At 43.5% G+C, this 19,679-nt stretch overlaps 1 protein-coding gene across 2 annotated transcripts in view; it reads left to right on the top strand.

Moving 5' to 3' along the window:
• Positions 1-310: 310 nt before the first annotated feature.
• DIABLO (diablo IAP-binding mitochondrial protein) overlaps positions 311-19,679 on the top strand; it is a 49,870-nt gene continuing 30,501 nt past the window's right edge. For both annotated transcript variants that reach the window (XM_073626893.1, XM_073626884.1), the window contains exon 1: positions 311-420. In XM_073626893.1, the coding sequence (XP_073482994.1) occupies positions 371-420 (50 nt within the window). In that variant the 5' untranslated portion in view covers positions 311-370. The remainder of the gene's footprint in view (positions 421-19,679) is intronic.

Here is a 19,679-nt window from a genome sequence, read left to right as displayed (position 1 = left end):
CAGTATGTTTTTGGATAGGGGATCACAGTATGTTTTCGGATAGGGGGTCACAGTATATTTTTGGAGGGGGGTCACAGTATATTTTCAGTTAGGGGATCACAGTACAATATTTCACCTTTTACTGAAAAAACAGCATGTGTACAGCACACATGTTCTATAGGAGGTGATATTTTTGAGAGTGACTCTGACGGTCGGTATTATTACTGTTCCACGCATGAGAACACAAGTGGGAAATTCAGCTCGGCTCCATAATGTGCCTGCACTATGCCCTATGTAATATCTCCTTTCTCCGGCAGAGGGCAGCAGACATCGGGGGCTAGCTCTACTTCCTGTACAGGCCTGTTCGTCACATCCGGCTGCCACCTGTAAGATGGCGTCTCTCAGTAGGCGGCTTGTGTGGAATGCCTTTCGCCTCCTAAGGTATATGGATAGCGTGTGGTAATATATTACTGAGCCATGTCAGTTTTATCCAGACAGGACCGGGGTTTCCGGGGCTTGTCATTTTTCCAGGTGGTCCTGGCCGGACAGTGAGTTTCCTGTGTGAGTGGTTTCAGGAAGTAGGAGTGTGTTAGGGGTTTTCTGTATGTTAGGAGAGGGGACAGCACGGCTTGTGTGTTACACACTGACACTGTACAGCTGCTGTATTCATGTGGTGGGACACGTAGTCAGTGATTGTGTAGAGGAGGCTGACCTGTCACACTGGCTGTGCTAGGAGCACACAGTGATGTCACAGGTACCACGTGATCCTTCCAGACAGCTGTGGAGGAGGGGAGAGTGATCAGCAGACACCACTGTTGTCTAATCCAGCTGGAATCAATCAGGCAAAGGAAAGAGCCCTATACACCTTGTTCTAATCTGAGTCTACATCTCTATATACAATCCAGATCTACATAAACTATGTATTATGAGGACCTATCCAATCTATCAGGCACTTACACTACATACCTAGTGGTTGATCTAAAGGAGGTTGTAACGTGTGGTAAGCCTTAGCTCTACCAAAAACTATGTAGTGCAGTGGACTGCCTGATTGGATTCAGACTGATTGGTTTTGAGTAGGGCCTCATGTCACAGTGTTGGAGAATCTAAAGTTAATTGTGCGCGCAGATTGTAACTGCTTGCCGCTCACCGTCAAATGACGGAGGGACGGTGCGGCTCTCGTTCTGGGTGGCTGTCATATGACGGCGCACACGATTGGCCGCATGGCGATCGTGGTCCTGCCGTGTTGCTACGACATGACGCGACCCCGATCTCTGTAAAGAGCTGCGGTTCTTTAACCATGTGATCAGCTGTGTCCAATCACAGCCGGTCACGTGTAAAAACAGAAATGCCGGTAATTGGCTCTCATCGCCACACTGACAGAGTGTGTGGAGAGTTGATCAGCGGCATCTCCTCGCAGGGTCAGTGCTGCCTATCAGTGCTCATAAGTGCAGCATATTAGTGCCCATCAGTGCCACCTCATCAGCACACATTCAGCAAAGGAGAAAAATTACTTATCTACAAAATTTTCTGACAGAAACTTAAAACTTTTTCCTTTTTTTTTTTTTCAATTTTCGGTCTTTTCTTCTTCCCCTTTTTAGTATTAAAAAAAAAAAAAACAGCAGTGAATAAATACCACCGAAAGAAAGCTCTATTTGTGTGAAGAAAATGATAAAACATTTCACATGGTTACAGTGTAGCATGACTGCGCAATTTTCATTCAAAGTGCAACAGCGCTGAAAAATTGCCTTGGCAGGAAGGGGGTGAAAGTTCCCTGTAGGCAAGTGGGTAATGCGTATGTTGGTGACCCTTAAAAGGGGAGTTCCAGACTCTGAAGTGAAAATTAAAAGTCAGCAGCTACAAAAACTGTAGATGCTGACTTTTAATAAACAGCCACTCTCCTATCCCACGGTCCAGCACTGTGCTCACCCTAGCTATCTTCACCCTGTGTCCTCCCTCGCCGGCATCTTCACTATGAGCACCCGGATGTGACAGCTTGCGGCTTCACAACTTGGTGCCTGCTGCACTCCATGACTGGTACCATAGTCTAAGGGTGTTGGTCACGAGTGAAGATCTGCTCTGAAGAGCTCCAGGAGGGATCCTTGCTGGATTTAAATAGCCTCCATAGACCGGATCCATCCAAAGTGCCACTGAGGCCAAATTGGATGGTACCCGGGCCTTGTATCCGAAGCACAAGGTTTTGCCTGTAACGCCTCTTTTTGCAGGGACCCAGGACTTTGGTCATGCTACATTACCTAAAAGCTTTTCCTGGCAGGGTGCTTTTACAGGTCCAAGGGAGTAGAACCCCGATAAAAAGGGACCTGGTTCTTGAAGGTTTGCTAAACGCAGCCCGCCGTGATGGGTGAAGGTTGGATTGACTGTTAAATTAGCAAATCCTGCGGCAGGGATAAGGTAAGGGAAGAAACTTGGGAACTAAAAAGTCCACCTATGATTTCTTCTTTAAGGGAAAAAATGTTGTCATGCCTTAAATCTCCACTAGAGGGAGTATATGAACATACCTTAATCTGTTGTCTTCACTGTAAGCTCAGTGTCAGTCTGTGTGAGGCCGCAGTAGCTTGCACAGGGGGATTCCTCTCAAGGTAAGAGACTTGCCCATGCTTTTCTCTCCCCCCTGAAAGGACCAGAGGCTTAGGGAAACATCAGTGGTGTACTACTCCCCCCCATACCCCCCCCTCCCCCCTCGGCTGATAGCGAGGAGGAGAAAGCAGGCTGCGCACGGGACACAGAAGCGGTGGGACACGTAAGGGCTGCAAGTGGCATTCCTAATACGGGAAGGACATTTTTCCCAGCACTAGGCTGAACTTAATAGCGGCATCATTCTGTCATGACTATGTTCAGCAAGTAGTGCAATTTAATAGTCCCTCTGCTTTTGTGCTTAGGACCACAAAGACCAAAAAGGTACCAAAGGTTTCACCCCCAGGCGCTAGGAACTCCAGTCGTACCTCCACACTGTCATACTCACCTGAAATACCAATTATGGCAAGCCAGGGTGAGTCATTGGAACAAATTGGTGGTGCAGCTGCTTCTCACATCTCAGCCCCTGTATACGTAACTGAAGATGCCTTTTCCTCCGCTCTGCAGGGCCTGGAAGGAAGATTAGCGGCTTTAATCGCATCCTCCATTCAAATGGATTGGAAGCGGTCTAGATCCCCCTCCCCCACCTTAGACCCTTTGCAAGGGGAACAGTGGGAACAGGATGAGGTGTTACCCTCAGGCGATTAAGAGGAAAGACAAACCGATGACTCCTCTGCAGAGGAAACAATGGTAGATGAACCCTTTTCAGCCTCACAATCTGAGAAGTTGCTGATACAATCTCTTAAGGAGATGGTTTGTTCTACTTTCATGCTACCCCTAACGGAATCTGCTGAAAGCTCGGTTTCTTCCTTGGGTTCCTTAAAACCTTCAAAGTCTTTGCATGCGTTTCCTGTCCATGCATTACTAGAACAGCTTATTTATGCTGAATGGGATCACCCGGATAAGCATTTTCTTCCTCCAAAGAGATTCTCAGTTCTCTATCCTATGGAGGAGAAATTCACCAAAAAATGGAATGTACCAGCAGTTGATGCTGCGATGTCCAGTGTGAATAAAGGCCTAACTTGTCCTGTAGACAATGCACAAATGCTTAAGGATCCAACTGATAAAAGGTTGGAATTCCTGTTAAAATCTGCTTTTTCTTTGGCAGGTGCCATTACTCAGCCTGCAGTCGCTGCAAAAGGTGTCTGCCAATCCCTAAAGGACCAATTTAGACAGGCCCTTAAAGAGGTTCCTGCACAACAAGCCCGAAATTTGGCCGAACTACCAAAGGCATAATGCTTTACCATAGATGCCATTAAAGATTCTATTCACCAGGCGTCCCGCCTTACGCTTATGCTAGTACACATGTGTAGAATCCTGTGTTTAAAAAAATTAGTCAGCCGAAGCACCATGTAAAAAGCTCCTGACTGGGTTCCCTTTTCATGGGGATCGGCTATTTGGGGATGATTTGGACAAATACATCCAAACAATTTCTAGTAGGAAAAGTACTCTTTTGCCTGTCAAAAGAAAGTATAAAGGCCCTTCATTTAAACTGGCTCTTTCTCCTGCGCCAGGGGCTTTCGCCTCTAGGCAGTGGCGACGGCCTCCGCCACAAGACTCTAGAGGAGAACCTCAGGGTCAGGCCCAGGCTCAAAAGAAGTCCTGGGGCCGGAAACCTGCAAAGCAGAATCCTAAAGCCTCATTATGAAGAGGCACCCCCCCTCGCCGAGGTGGGGGGAAGACTTCTAAAGTTATCAGAAGTCTGGCAATAGGAAATTCAGGACAGATGGGTCATCTCCACGGTAACTCTGGGGTACAAGCTGGAATTTCGTGACTTTCCACCATCTCGTTTCCTGAGGTCAAACATTCCCAAAGATCCAGGGAAAAGGCAATCTCTGTTTCGGGCACTAGACCGATTAATGGCTCAGGGGGTGATCATACAGATCCCCACAGTAGAGCAAGGTTTGGAGTTTTATTCAGACCTCTTTACAGTTCCCAAACCGATTAGATATGTCAGACCCATTCTAGATCTAAAGAATCTAAATCAGTTCCTGAAGATCCACTCCTTTCGTATGGAGTCGATCAGGTCAGCGGTTTCTATCCTACAAGGAGGAGAACTTCTGGCATCTATCGACATCAGGGATGCATATCTGCATGTCCCTATATTTCCTGCTCACCAAAGGTTTCTGCGGTTCGAGGTAGAACAGCAGCATTTCCAGTTTGTAGCCTTGCCCTTCGGGCTAGCTATAGCACCCTGGGTGTTTACAAAAGTCCTGGCCCCACCTCTAGCCAGGTTAAGGACACAGAGCATAACAGTCTTAGAAGATCTATTGCTAATAGACCAGTCGGTGGCTCGTTTGGAGCAAAGCGTGCGCATTAAAACCAGTTACCTGGAAAGTTTGGGTTGGATTCTCAACCTAGAGAAATCTTCCTTAAAACCGATAAAAAGGCTGGAGTACCTGGGTCTGATCATAGACACAGCTCAGAAAAAGGTGTTCTTGCCTCAGGCAAAAATCAACTCCATAAGAGAGCTGGTGTGAATGGTCAGGTCAAAAGGCGATCCCTCCATTCGCCTTTGCATGAGGTTGCTAGGAAAGATGGTGGCTTCATTCGAAGCTGTTCCCTATGCCCAGTTTCATTCGAGACTGTTACAAAACAGTATCCTGTCTGTTTGGAACAAAACAATTCAAGCTTTAGACTTGCCAATGCGGCTGTCCCCAAGGGTGTCCCAAAGCCTCAGTTGGTTACTAACCCAGAATCTGCTGAAAGGAAAATCCTTCAGACCTATCTGGAAAGCGGTAATGACAGATGCCAGCCTTTCAGGCTGGCGAGCAGTACTAGAGAAGACAACTGTCCAGGGACAGTGGTCAAGAGCCAAAAGAACTTTGCCCATTAATATCTTAGAGATTCGGGCAGTGCATCTGGCTCTGAAAGCCTGGACTTCCAGGTTACAAGATTGTCCTGTCAGGATCCAATCCGACAATGTGGCCTATATCAATCACCAAGGGGGGCACCAAGAGTCTCTCAGCGCAGAGAGAGGTGAACCATATTCTAACTTGGGCAGAAAGGAATGTTCCGTGCCTATCGGCAGTCTTCATTCCGGGAGTAGAGAATTGGCAGGCGGACTACCTTTGACACTTTGAGCGGACGATCAGCCCCTTTGTGCCAGGATAAAAGGAAACGACTGGAATCTTATATCCCTATAAGACTTGTCTTCCATGATATCATGTAGCTACATAACAAGATACAGGGTTAAATTCCTTTTCAGCTGCAAGTTGGAGCATGCCCAGAAATACTGGGACTGACTGTGGGGCTGTCATTTCATTCAAATATATGATCTGTATTGATCAATGCAGGGAGTAAAATAATTCTATCAGGATCCGTGCACAAGATATTAGTGGCAAACTCATGGCTATATGGGAATACTAGCTATGTATGATATGTTCATCCAGCATTTATTTTGAAACCACATTACTGGACAGCAATGCGTTATCCTGAATGAATATTTTTCAAACACATAACATCTATTGAGTATCCCACATCTGTGAGGGGGGGATCTGGTCTGTGGAGTGTGTGGGGAGGTGATTCGAGCACAGTGGTTTTTACTGATTTTATATCTTTTTGTGTTTCAGTTGATTGTTTTTTGATATTGTCAGAGTGTGGTTCACCGGTGTTGAGGCACTAAGTTGTGTCAGTGTCACCTCTGATGAACCTCACGTTTTTAATCTTCCTTTTTTCATCAATAAAGTCTTATATATTTGTACCATAGACTGTAGCTGACCCTCTGATTATTTACCATTCTTGAGACCTCTCTTTGTCTTAATATTTTGTAGTTCCACATAACTATTGATATTACAGGAGGTATCCCATTTATTAGACGCATCAGCCATGGTTCATTAATTTAATTTATTAGTGCAGTGGATTCGGTGGGGTTTTCACATTTTTCATTCAACTAGAGATGAAGTTGGCCTTGAGTACTATTAAGGGCCAAGTCTCAGCTTTATCGGTCTTATTTCAAAGACCGCTTGCGACACATTCTTTGTCCGAGGTTTTATGCAATGGTGCGATGCAGCTTAATCCGCCAGTCAAACCTCCTTTGAACCCTTGGGACTTGAACTTAGTTTTGTCAGTGTTACAAAAACAGCCATTTGAACCGATACAACATATTCCCTAAGTCCTTCTGACAAGGAAGTTGGTATTTTTGGTTGCTATATCCTCAGCAAGGAGGGTTTTTGGAATTTGGCTGCTCTTTCTTGTAAAGAGCCCTATTTGATCATTCATGAGGACAGAGTGGTGTTGCGCCCTCGTCCAGGTTTTTTACCAAAAGTGGTCTCAGTTTTCTACCTGAACCAAGACATTCTCCTGCCATCGTTTTTTCCAAAACCATGTTCCAGGGAAAAAGTCACTACATTGTCTTGATGTGGTGACAGCAGTCAAAGTCTATTTAAAGATGACTGCTCAAATTCGGAAGACTGATGTCTTATTTATTCTGCCAGAGGGTCTTAAAGGACAGGCAGCGTTGAAATCCACTGTCGCTAAGTGGATTTGGCAAGTTATAATTCAGACTTATGATTTAAGGGGTAAGATTCCCTCTTTTCAAGTCAAAGCGCACTTTACCAGGGTGGTTAGTGCTTCTAGGGCAGTGCATCACCAGGCCTCCATGGCTCAGATCTGTAAGGCCGCAACTTGGTCTTCAGTGCATACATTCACCAAGTTTTATCAAGTGGATGTAAGGAGGTATGAGGATATCGCCTTTGGGCGCAGTGTGCTGCAGGCAGCAGTATAGGTCCTCAAGTCTGGGGGTACCCTCCGGGTTATGTCTCCCTCCCCTCAAGTAGCATTGCTATGGGACGTCCCACATAGTGATTACTATGGTGCTCTGTGTCCCGTGATGTACGATAAAGAAGATAGGATTTTTATAACAGCTTACCTGTAAAATCCTTTTCTTGGAGTACATCATGGGACACAGAGGTCCCTCCTAGGGCTGAAACAACTAATCGATTAATCGACAACCAATCGATTATGAAATTAATCAATTGCTATTTTCATAATCGATTAATCGGCCAGTAATATAATGGGGTTAAAGAAAAACTAAAATGAGCCCTTTATAGTACAAAAAGAGCAAATAATCGCTACTGTAAATATTACTTTCACAGCTCTACAGTAAAAAAATGAACCCCTTTACAGTAGTAATTATCTGCTTTTTTTTGTACTATAAAGGGCCAATTTTCGTTTTTTTTTTTTTTTTAACCCCATTGTGTTACTAAATGTCTTAGACCTGGTTCACATCTATGTGTTTTTTGGTGCTTTTTGCAGAAACGCACTGCAGTTCATTTACATGGTTTCCTATGGGACACATTCACGCAAAACGGTGCTTTTTCGGTTCAATATACTTCAATAGAAAAGCTGCAGAAAAGCATGTAATGCATTTTTTCAGCAATTTGTGCTTTTTAATCTGCCCAACAACAAATTGGCCAAAAAAAAGCAAAATGCAAATCGCAGCAAAAACACATGCACAAAAATCAAAAAGCACTGCAGAAACAGATCAAAAGCAAACTGCATAGGTGTGTACGGAGCCTTATGCTGGCCACACCGATCAATTTTCAGAAAAATGTTTGTACATTCGCTGAATGAAAGAATGTTGTTCGAAATTTTCACTTGTTTTTAACATTCTGTTTTTAAGATGAATGTCATTTCTGAACGAAAACCACATACACTGTCTGAAAATTCCTTTGACCAAGTTTTGTATTTCCAAATTTTCCCGTCACTGTGGTTGAAAATGAACATCGATTTGACCCCACTAACGATTAGAAAATCGAAGGAACATTCTTAAAATGACATTGTTTGTTTTTGTTTTTAATAAAAAAAAATTTGATCTCTGATGATATTTACCAGATTCAAGCTTTAATAGTATATACAGTATATCTCCTCTAATAGTGTATATACAGTATATCTCTTCTAATAGTATATACAGTATATCTCTTCTGTCTGTTATTCTCAGAGTGGATTAGATATTTTGCTCCCTAACCATATAGTTGGTTATTTATATTTACAACTGCATAGAGATATTTAAGAATAAATTACCTTTTTTAAAAACTTTACATATTAACTAAAATTATACACCACACTTTTTTTTTAAGGTTATTAACCGATTAATCGAAACAATAATCGGCCAACTAATCGATTATGAAAATAATCGTTAGTTGCAGCTCTAGTCCCTCCCCTCTTTTTGGGGTTTAAGTATATTGCTTTGCTACAAAAACTGAGGTACTCCTGGTAGGAGGAGGGGTTATATAGGGAGTGAACTTCCTGTATTGGGTATACCAGTGTCCATCACCTGAAGGTGCCTATATACCCATTAAGTTAATACTATGGCTCTGTGCCCGTGATGTACTCCAAGAAAAGGATTTTACAGGTAAGCTGTTATAAAAATCCTATTTTAGAATCAGCTACATACATCATACAGTGCTGTGTTCCGGCAGCAATAAACGTCCTGGTCCCGGAAAAAAATTTGAGTTGGGCCATTCACAAGAACCTTTGCTCAGCCTGACTCCTGTGAGTTTTGTTCCAGTAATGGGACAGGAAGTTTCCGCCCCACTGCTGGAAAGTTGCACTGCATACAGCTGATTCTACATATAGTTTATACAGCACTAACAGTGGCCACATGTATTAGTGAAGAAAATAATTAGTTTGGTCCAAGCTAACTATATTAACCACTTGACCTCTGATGGTTTTAACCCCTTCATGGCCTGGGCATTTTTTATTATTTAGCACTACTTCAACTGCTTGCCGACCAGCTGCCATCATTATACTGTGGCAGGTTGGCACAGCTGCGCGAATTGCTATAGGTGAACGTCGGGCGCTTTAAGAGCAATACCAGGCGGGCGTCGCTGGAGCCGAAGCGTGTGGCCAGCGGGCCACCTGTGAATTTTTTTTTTTTTTTTTAATTTTTTTTTTTTATTATTATTTTTTGTTTTTTTTTTTACCAAAAATATGTAGAAGAATACATATTAGCCTAAACTGATGAAGTTATTTGGTTTTTTTTTTTTTTTTGGTATTTATTATAGCAAAAAGTTAAAAATATTGTTTTTTTTTTTTCACAATTGTCAGTCTTTTATTTTTTGTTTATAGTGGAAAATATTAAAAACCGCAGAGGTGATCAAATACCAAGAAAAGAAAATTTTGTTTGTGTACAACGTCGAATGACCGCGCAATTGTCAGTTAAAGCGACACAGTGCCGTATCGCAAAAAATGCTCTGGTCATTAAGGGGGTAAATCCTTCCAGGGGTGAAGTGGTTAACTGACAATTGCACGGGCGTGCTACACTGTACTCATTAAATTTATATCATTTTTTTCACACAAATAGAGCTTTCTTTTGGTGGTATTTGATCACCACTGGGTGTTTTATTTTTTATTATATAAATTAAAAAAGGCCGCAAAATTTTGAAAAAAAAAAAAAAAAAAACACACACAATATTTTCTACTTTATCAAACTTATTCAGTAAAAAAACCCCCCAAAATTTAATTTCTTCATAAATTAGGCCAAAATGTATTCTGCTACATGTCTTTGGTAAAAGAAAAAAAAATCCCCAGTAAGTGTATAATAATTGGTTTGTGTGAGTTATAACGTCTACAAATTTTATAATATTATTATATATATTTACAATTTACGCAGCTATAGACGTTATACTGTAATGGCTGTGATCAGCGAATTAAACTGGGACTGTGTTAGTGTGGCGATCTGGCACTAACAGACCCTCTCTGGGTGGTACACAAAGACCCCTTTCACACTGAAGGCACTTTACAGTCATTTTAGCGCTAAAAGTAGCACCTGTAAACTGCCTCCCCAGTGTGAAAGCCCGAGTGCAGGACAGAAAAAAAATCCTGCAAGCAGAGTCTTTGGGGCGGTAAGGGAGCGGTGTATACAGCGCTCCCAAACCGCACCAGCCATTGAAATCAATGGGCAGCGCTGTCGAAGCCATTCTTTGGGGTTAAAAGTGCCCCGCTCCCGCCCGCACAGCGCCGTGCAACCGAGCAGCGCTTTACCGCTAGTGTGGAGCGGCCATCAGTGTGAAAGGGGTCTGACATAGCTATTGACACTAATACAGCGATCAGATATAATACTGTACTGATGGGGAAAAAAGGTGTGTATTTGCGCTGCTTAACCACTTGCTTACTGGGCACTTAAACCCCCTCCTATCCAGACCAATTTTCAGCTTTCAGTGCTGTCACACTTTGAATGACAATTGCACGGTCATACAAAACTGTACCCTAATGAAATTTTTATAAATTTTTCACCACAAATAGAGCTTTCTTTTAGTGGTATTTTGTTAAAAAATGTAAAAAACTGAATTAAAAAAAAAAATTTTTTTATATTTTGTTATAAAAAATTTAAAACAGGTCATTTTTCTCCTTCATTGATGGGCACTGATAGGCGGCAGTAATGGGCAGCACTGCTAGGTGGCACTACTGGGCATTGATAGGTGGCACTGTTAGGTGGCACTGATGAGGCAGATGTGCCTCTTCCACTTCGGGACCGATGTCCCTCACATCTTAGCCGGTGATCGGCTTTTTTTTCTACTCGCGCTGACGTAGAAAAAAAACGATTACCGATCTTTTGTTTACATCATGTGATCAGCTGACAGCTGATCACATGGTAAGGGGCCGGGACCGAGTCTCAGTGACTCGGTGATCGCAGCGCGCTCGGCGCGCGCCCTGCAGGGCGCGTGCACAGGGGAGGCCGTCATATGACTGCCTCCCAGGAATTCAGGTCCGGGCTGTGGCCGTCATTCGGCCATAGCGCGAATGTGAAGTGGTTAAAACAGATTGCCTAATTATATGACCAACCTCCTGGTATTAAGTAAACATAATCCTAGGTGCTTAAACATTGTAGAAAATCATAATCAGATTACATCAACCCCTTATACACTTAATGACATTAAAAAATTCCAATTATTGAAAAAAACAGCAATAAAGTGAAAGTAGCACTCCCTCATGCCCTCATGCTACAATTCAAACGTGTCAATGTTTAAGGCCCTTCACCCTTAAAAACGATGTGCTTCACTGAAAAAAGCTTCAAAATAGTCCACTTTTTTTTTTTTTTTTTTATATATACCCAAAAAAAAACAAAAACGCAAGTATTGAGGGTCCTTCACCCTTATAAACTATGTACTCCGCTGCCACGCAGGTGGTCCTCCACCAGCTAAAATGCTCGCTCACCTTGCAAGTCGATCTGTAAATTAATGCAGATCAAATGGGCTTTTAGGACAACAATCCTTCAATGGGTATGATGATCATTTGGTCTCATCACCAAAGTATGGCTCCTAGATGTATGTGCGGACCTCAGCTGGCTGTATCTCCATACACTCCGCCGTACATGTAGAAAGAAAACGTCTGCATATTAGAGCTGCACGATTAATCATTAAGAATCGAAATCGCGATTCTTTTCCCTTCTAACAAGTGCAGAGAGTTCTCACAGCTGAAAAAAAAAAAAAAATCCAGGCAGCCTGCCAAGTTTTATCACAACATCTCTGATAAGTAAACAAAGTAACTTTTCTTCTTGGGTCAAAAGAATTAACTTCTGTGTGTAGGTGAGGAAAGTTTAACCATTTAAACACTGAGGCTGACCATACATGGTCGAATTTCGAAAGAATTTTGTTTTAAAATCAGAAAATGTGTGCATTTTGTGATCCGATGGTGCCACTATTGATTTCATAATTCGGCCAACCAAGCCTTCAATTTCACCTCATGTTGCTACAGAAAAGAATTTTCATGGCTGGGAATCTTCTTCTTTTCTTTCCGGGAATTTTCTTTTCTTGCACATGCACATTTCTTTTTCGATCGTTTGTTTTTCAAAAAATTTCCAACATGTTCGTTTACGCATTCGATGGCCACACGAAAATTGGTTGTTGCTGCAGAGAGCCTAGAGAATAAAATGGTGGTTGTTGCAATATTTTATGTCACACTGTATTTGCGCAGCAGTCTTTCAAACACAATTAAAAAAAAAAAAATACGGGCGTGGCTTAGCAATGGCCGAGTGAGGACGCGTTTGAAGAGAGCTCCTGGCCACCCCGATCTGCCCCGCTAAACTGACGGCAATATCTGAACAACAGAGAGGCATGATAACCCCTAGACATTACCGAACAAGATCGGCAGCAGGAGGCAACTATTCCTCTACACCACGAAACGGAATTCAAAGATATTTCCGCGGACCCCAGAGAGTATCCCCAGGCGCCATATTAGCCGCGCCACGTGCACCTTGTTCACCTGGAATTACCATACCGGACTCTCCGTGCTCTTCCACCTCATCCGCCTCCACAGACTGTCCCAGAGAAACACAGAGAGCTTGCTCTGCAAACATGGCCAGCATGTCTCTCCAGCCGAGTGGAATGCCAGACGACATCCGAGAGATCCTGCAGGCACTCCCGACCAAGTCGGACATAGAAGCCCTCATCCTCCGCATTGAAGAGGCACACAGCAGAGACATCCAGGAAGTGAGAGAGGACCTGCATGCTCTCACGAACCGCGTGGACTCGGGAGAAGCTACGATTACATCCCTCACACACCGGATTGAAACCCTAGAACGCTCACAGGTCTCCCAGTCGAATACGGCCATAGACCTCCAGCTTCACTTAGAAGATTTGGAGGACCGCAGCCGACGCAACAACCTCAGGCTGCGGGGCCTTCCAGAAGCTACCGGAGCGGAAGACCTGGCAGCGACAGTGAATGCCATCTTTCGGGAGGTTCTGGGAGACTCCCCACCTTCCCTAGAGCTGGATAGAGTACACAGAACACTAGGGCCTAAATCACAAGACCCAGACAGACCAAGAGATGTACTTTGTAGAGTACATCACTACAATCAAAAGGAACTTATACTGCGGAAAGCCTGGGAACACGGAACAGTAGAATTTGATGGCGCAGCAATTAAAATTCTACCTGATCTCTCAAGAGCCACGTTGCAGAGAAGAGCCATGCTGAGACCAATATTGGACCTTGCCAGAACACAGAACTGCACATACCGCTGGGGATTTCCCTTGGCGGTTATATTCCACAAATCTGCTACCTCCTTTACCTTGCGCTCTCCTGCAGATCTACCAGCCTGTTTTGATTTTCTGGGAGTGGAACCGATTCAGGTTCCAAACTGGTTGATCATCCTTCCTCGTAACACAGGTCGGTCAGGATCTTCCGCTCATCCTCCCAACCAACCCCCCCGCCGACAGCGATCCAGGAGGAGAAATCGATCACCCTCTGCTGAGGGATCTCGGGAGTCATGATCTTTCTAACAAAGTGTAGCCCGGAGAGGACATCCGTACACAGCTAAAGCTCTTTCACCCCTACTCCCGGAGGTATGACTACTGCTCAACTGTTAAAATGTTTTACCCCCCCCTCCATGGAAAGAGGAAGGAACAAACAGCGTCGGCCGGGGACCTTAACTCTCCGCTCACCGTTTTTTATTGATCTACTGCTGATAACCCTAAGCTGACATGGCAGAACACTGGTGCTGCTCCGCCCGGGGTCTAGTACGGAACAACACGGTCATTCCTGGGAAAACCCCCGACACTCAAGTCCCTGTGGTAAGACTTAACTATTCTATCTCATTGCATATACAGATCGGTATGCACCTCACTTATGTTGCTGGACACTCTTCCCAGAGACTACTACATTATCTGAGAAAATTTCCCTGATGAACACTAGAGATGTTCCGTAGGTGAAGCGAAAGAGAGGGCTGCCTGTCAGCTGACGTTTTTTCAAAAATTTTTATTTACTTTTACAGCAATTGATTCACTTTATTTTACAGGGTAAACCCTCCTGGTCCGTCGTGTAAGCTGGGCAAAATGTACATGGTCAAGAGACTTATGTAGAAAGGGCAGATTAGGTAGTCACCCCTTGCTAGAGTTCTTGCTTTCCTTCCCCTCATGATTTATAACAGAGAACAGGCTTAGAGTTGACGCCTACAGATGCTATTCAGGGAGATAAGGGGTAGTTCATGGTATGAATGTTATATCTGTTTGGTTTCATACTTACGCTGTGTCGGAGCAATATATTTTATTTTTATAGCACATGGGGCACATATCACACTAAATAGGTTGTATTTTTTTTTTTTTTTTTCATTTTATATTGCTTTCTGTTATTATATGTCTGTTAGTTCTTTACATGCCTGTTGCAGACTATTTGCCGTCACCACATCAGTCTCTCACAAACACCTCACACTTGGGGCGGAGAGGGATGGTCAGTGAGCACCTCACTGGCTGCTCCTTTCCACAAACCCGCTTAGGTTTTCGCTCGTTACCCAGACTGGTTCTGGGGAGCGTCTCAGCACTTAAAGTGCCTCTTCATTAGTTTGGAGTGTATAAACCCTCCATAGGGTGCTCTGACTACTGTTTTCTCTTTCTCCTCTCTCTACTCTTCCTCTATCTTAACCACTAACCTATCCTCTCGTCTAAACTCAATCCTCACTTCCACCTACCCCCCTCCTTCACCCTTATCCCCCCTCCCCCCCCCCCCCCTCTCCACCACAATGGAGGTAATTAATGTGATATCTTTGAACACCAAAGGCCTAAACATCCCAGAAAAGAGGCGTATGTTGCTACATGACTTACACCGACATAAAGCAGACATCGCCCTTCTACAGGAAACCCATTTTAGAGAAGACAAGTTACCGATACTTAAGAACCGCTCGTTCCCATTAGCTTATCATGCTACAAATCCGGAAAGCAAATCAAAAGGAGTATCTATTTTATTCTCCAGCCGAGTCCCTTGGATCTGCCTAGATTCAATAGCAGACCCAGCAGGTCGTTTCCTATTTTTAATAGGCAAAATTGGGGAGGTGAAGGTGACCCTGGCTAACCTATACGCTCCTAATTCCCACCAAGATGCCTTTCTTGAGAAAACTATCGAAAAATTGCTGAACTTTTCTGAAGGCCAGATGATATTAGGAGGTGATTTAAATATTCCCATGATCCCTACGGAAGACTCGTCCTCGAAATTTTCAACCGTTCCTCCTGGCTCCCGTAAACGCATTGATCAGATCCTACATAAAGCGCAACTAGTGGATGTTTGGCGTATTTTTTACACCCCACAGAAAGAGATTACACCTTCTACTCAACCCCACACAAGGTGTACTCCCGAATTGACTACTTCCTTATACCACACTCACAACTTCACTCTGTCAGGACCTCCACAATAGGTTCTATCACGTGGTCGGACCACGCGCCAATCTCCCTCTCCTATGCTCTCACTGATTCTCTTACTTCAAAAACAAAATATTGGAGGCTGAACGAAAGCCTCTTACATGACACCGAAGTAATAGCAGAGATAACCAGAGAGCTTCAATATTACTTCCAAACAAATGACACAGCAGACTGTACCCCCGGCATTGTGTGGGAAGCTCACAAAGCAGTCATAAGGGGAATACTCATTAAACACGGCTCAAGAATTAAAAAACATCGGACCCAACAACTTAACTCACTGCTAGACGACTTCCGACGATTAGAAATAACCCATAAACAATCCCCATCCCCGCCCATAGAAACAGAATTACTTACCTGCAGATCGCAAATTAACGACCTTTTACAATTTAAAGCCAAAGCATCGATTCAGATATGTAGGAAAATGTCATACGAATCAGGTAACAAATGCGGCAAACTACTAGCACGATCCCTAAGAGACCAAAGACTGGCAACTTACATACCCTACATATCTTCTCCGCAAGGAACTAAAATTTCTAAACCTCATGACATTGCTAGTGAATTTCAAAAATTTTACTCTACTCTTTACAACATTCCTGGGGCCCCCCCAAAGCAAGAGGCCATACAAGACTACCTGACCTCCTCTCAGATGTCTAAATTGCCCGAATCTGTCAGGGAAGCCTTAGATGACCCGATTACAAGCGAAGAAATACAAGGGGCAATAGCTTCATCCAAACCAGGGAAAGCTCCGGGCCCAGATGGACTGACCATACTGTACTATAAAGCCTTTATATCATCGCTGAGCCCATACATGGTGAAATTGTTTAATACGGTAGGACCCACATCTCCGTTTGCGGTGGAGTCATTGCAAGCCCACATTGCAGTGATTCCAAAGGAAGGGAAAGACCCTTCCTCCTGCGGGAGCTATAGACCGATATCACTGCTCAACTCAGATCTCAAATTATTCACAAAAATCCTTGCAAACAGAATTCAACAACACTTACCTCACTTGATTCACTTAGATCAAGTGGGATTTGTTCCCAGTAGAGAGGCTAGGGATAACACCACCAAAGTGCTTAATTTACTACATATAATAAATAAATCCCAAATTCCTTGTATATTTTTGGGCACGGACGCGGAGAAGGCCTTTGACAGGGTGAATTGGAAATTTATGTTCGCAGTACTCCAGTATGTCGGATTTGGAGATCAAATGATTCAACGGATCTCATCGATATACTGTAAACCCACAGCCCAGGTCAGAGCGAATGGTGTCTTATCAGATCCTTTTCACATATCAAATGGGACAAGACAGGGGTGTCCGCTCTCTCCCCTCCTTTTCGCCCTGTCACTGGAGCCCTTTCTTTGTACAGTTCGCAGGAACCCAGACATTAGTGGTATATCAGTTGGAAATTCTCAACATAAAATTTCGGCCTACGCAGACGACATGTTATTCTCCCTTACCAACCCTGTGATATCCCTCCCAAACCTCCTTAGAGAAATCAAAATATATGGCACCCTTTCCAACCTCAAAATTAATTTTCAAAAATCAGAGGCGATGGGTATTAACCTCTCACAGTCTCTCAAGACACAAGTCCAGACAAATTTTAAACTGAAATGGAACAACACGGCTCTGACGTATCTAGGTACTACTATCCCAACACACATATCAAAGATATTCAACCTGAACTTCCCACCTCTTCTCTCTAGGGTACGTGCTCTCTTAAAAAAATGGTCGTCGGGCTTACATTCCTGGTTCGGCCGCTGCAATATACTAAAAATGAGCATTCTGCCAAAATTCACATATCTCATACAGGCTCTTCCCATACATATCCCAGCCACCTTCTTCCGACATATACGACAATTGTTCTTTGAATTTATTTGGGCCCACAAACACCCCCGCTTGAAGAGATCACAACTCTCGTTGCCAAAGCAGTATGGAGGTCTAGCAGTTCCGGATGTTCGCAAGTACTACCAAGCAGTTCATCTTGGAAGACTGGTGGACTGGAACAGGCACAGTCCCCTCAAATTATGGACTCAGATTGAGCAGAGTCAGAGCTCTATTCCTCTGACTAGAGCTCCTTGGTGCTACGACACACTATCTAAGGATATAAAATTCCACCCTGTTATTGGACACACGATGAAAGTATGTGCCCTCCTGATAAAAAAGGGATCTATTTCATCCACAAACTCGCCACTCTTCCCGATCTTGGGGAACCCTGATTTTACCCCGGGATTCCAGGAGGATCAATTTAAACAATTAATGGCGTCAGGCTTTACCCAGGCTTCTCACTTCCTAAAACAAAAAAAATGGCCCAGCTTACAAGAACTCATGAACCCCACGGGTACTTTCCAATTAAAATTTTTAAACGCCTTCCAGATTACTCACTTCTTCAGATCCCTCCCTCCACCACAAAGCTTTGACCAACCCCTCACAACATTGGAAGAAATCTGTTCAACAGAAGGGACTTTACCACACACACACTGTCGTGCATGTACAACCTTCTGATCACTCCCCCAGACACCTATTCACTAAAACATATCGCGGACTGGGAAAGAGACTTAAACTGTACCTTCAGCTCACAACAGAAGCAACGTATTATTCAATTTACATACAAATCTTCCATATGTACGAAAACACAAGAAACAAACTTCAAAATCCTGACCAGGTGGTACAGAACACCTGAGAAATTAAGTAGAATATTCCCGACGTCCTCAGATGCTGGAGATGCCAGGAGGAACGAGGTACATTACTCCATGTGTTTTGGGACTGCCCCGATATAAAACAATTCTGGTTGGGAGTCAAAAATATTATGCAGAAATTCACAGACCGGCAATTACCAGACGACCCGGCCTTTTACCTCCTTCATATGTCAGAGGTTTCGGCAAAAACTTATAAAAAATCGATTATCCGCCATTTTCTTGATGCCGCCAAAGCCTGCATTCCGCTTAAGTGGAAATCCTCACAACCTCCGACAATTAGAATGTGGCTCAGAAAAGTTCAGGAAACCAATAAATTTGAAGATCTTATCCTGTCAGCTCGTAACCAACAGGAGAAATACTCAAAAACATGGTCACTTTGGAACATGTTTGTCTACTCGGAGGAAGGCAAAGACCTCTTTGGGACCCCAGATGCAGAGGGAGATTAAGCAAATTGGAAGATAGACCCCCAATGTCAAATACAGCGCCCTGCTGGGGTTACATAAGTCATCTACGTATTCCTTTCTACGTAACATAGACACAAAAACTCGTGACGTCACATTACCCTCCATCCCTACCCCCCCCTACCTCCCCCCCCCCACCCTCCTCCTTGCTAGCCTATCTTGCTTCTCCTTTACTCTATATTCCAACTTCCTATTTTCCTTCCCGTCTGTTCTTTCTGTTCTTGCTCTGTGTTTTACACAGGGACTAGTTTGATTTATTCTCCAAATAAAATGAAAGGGGAGGACTACATGGTTTTCTAAGCCAGACAATGTATGTACAAGACCACTTAATTATTTCTTGTTTAATGATGTTATATTCTTCATTGTACGGTTTATGTTGAACAGATATCTGTACTGTACCAAGGGTCCATGGACCCTTCCCTTTGACTAAATAAATAAAAAATTTGTAAAAAAAAAAAAAAATACACTGTAAGGAATTAAAAAAAAAAAAAAAAAAAAAAACTAAACAGTAAAGTTAGTCCAATTTTTTTTTGTGTATAATGTAAAAGATGTTACGCCGCGAGAATCGTGATCTTTATTCTGAGCAAAAAAATTGTGATTCTCATTTTAGCCAAAATCGTGCAGCTATACCGCATGTAGTGTAGTGCATATTACTCGGCCACACCCAAGGTAAAATACTCTCATTTTATTCATGTATAAAAAGCATTTAAAAAGTGCCAACGGCGCTCACAAGTAAGGTTCCAATAACTCTGGGTCTGGGACTGACGTCACCTGGCTTCTCATCCATGCATAACGCCGCTAGACCATGTGGCTTTTACTT

This window comes from Aquarana catesbeiana, linkage group LG01 (assembly GCF_042186555.1).
Source record: "Aquarana catesbeiana isolate 2022-GZ linkage group LG01, ASM4218655v1, whole genome shotgun sequence".
NCBI classification, from domain to species: domain Eukaryota; kingdom Metazoa; phylum Chordata; class Amphibia; order Anura; family Ranidae; genus Aquarana; species Aquarana catesbeiana.
Note: the sequence above shows the minus strand (reverse complement) of the source record. Positions and strands in the feature narration are given on the sequence as shown.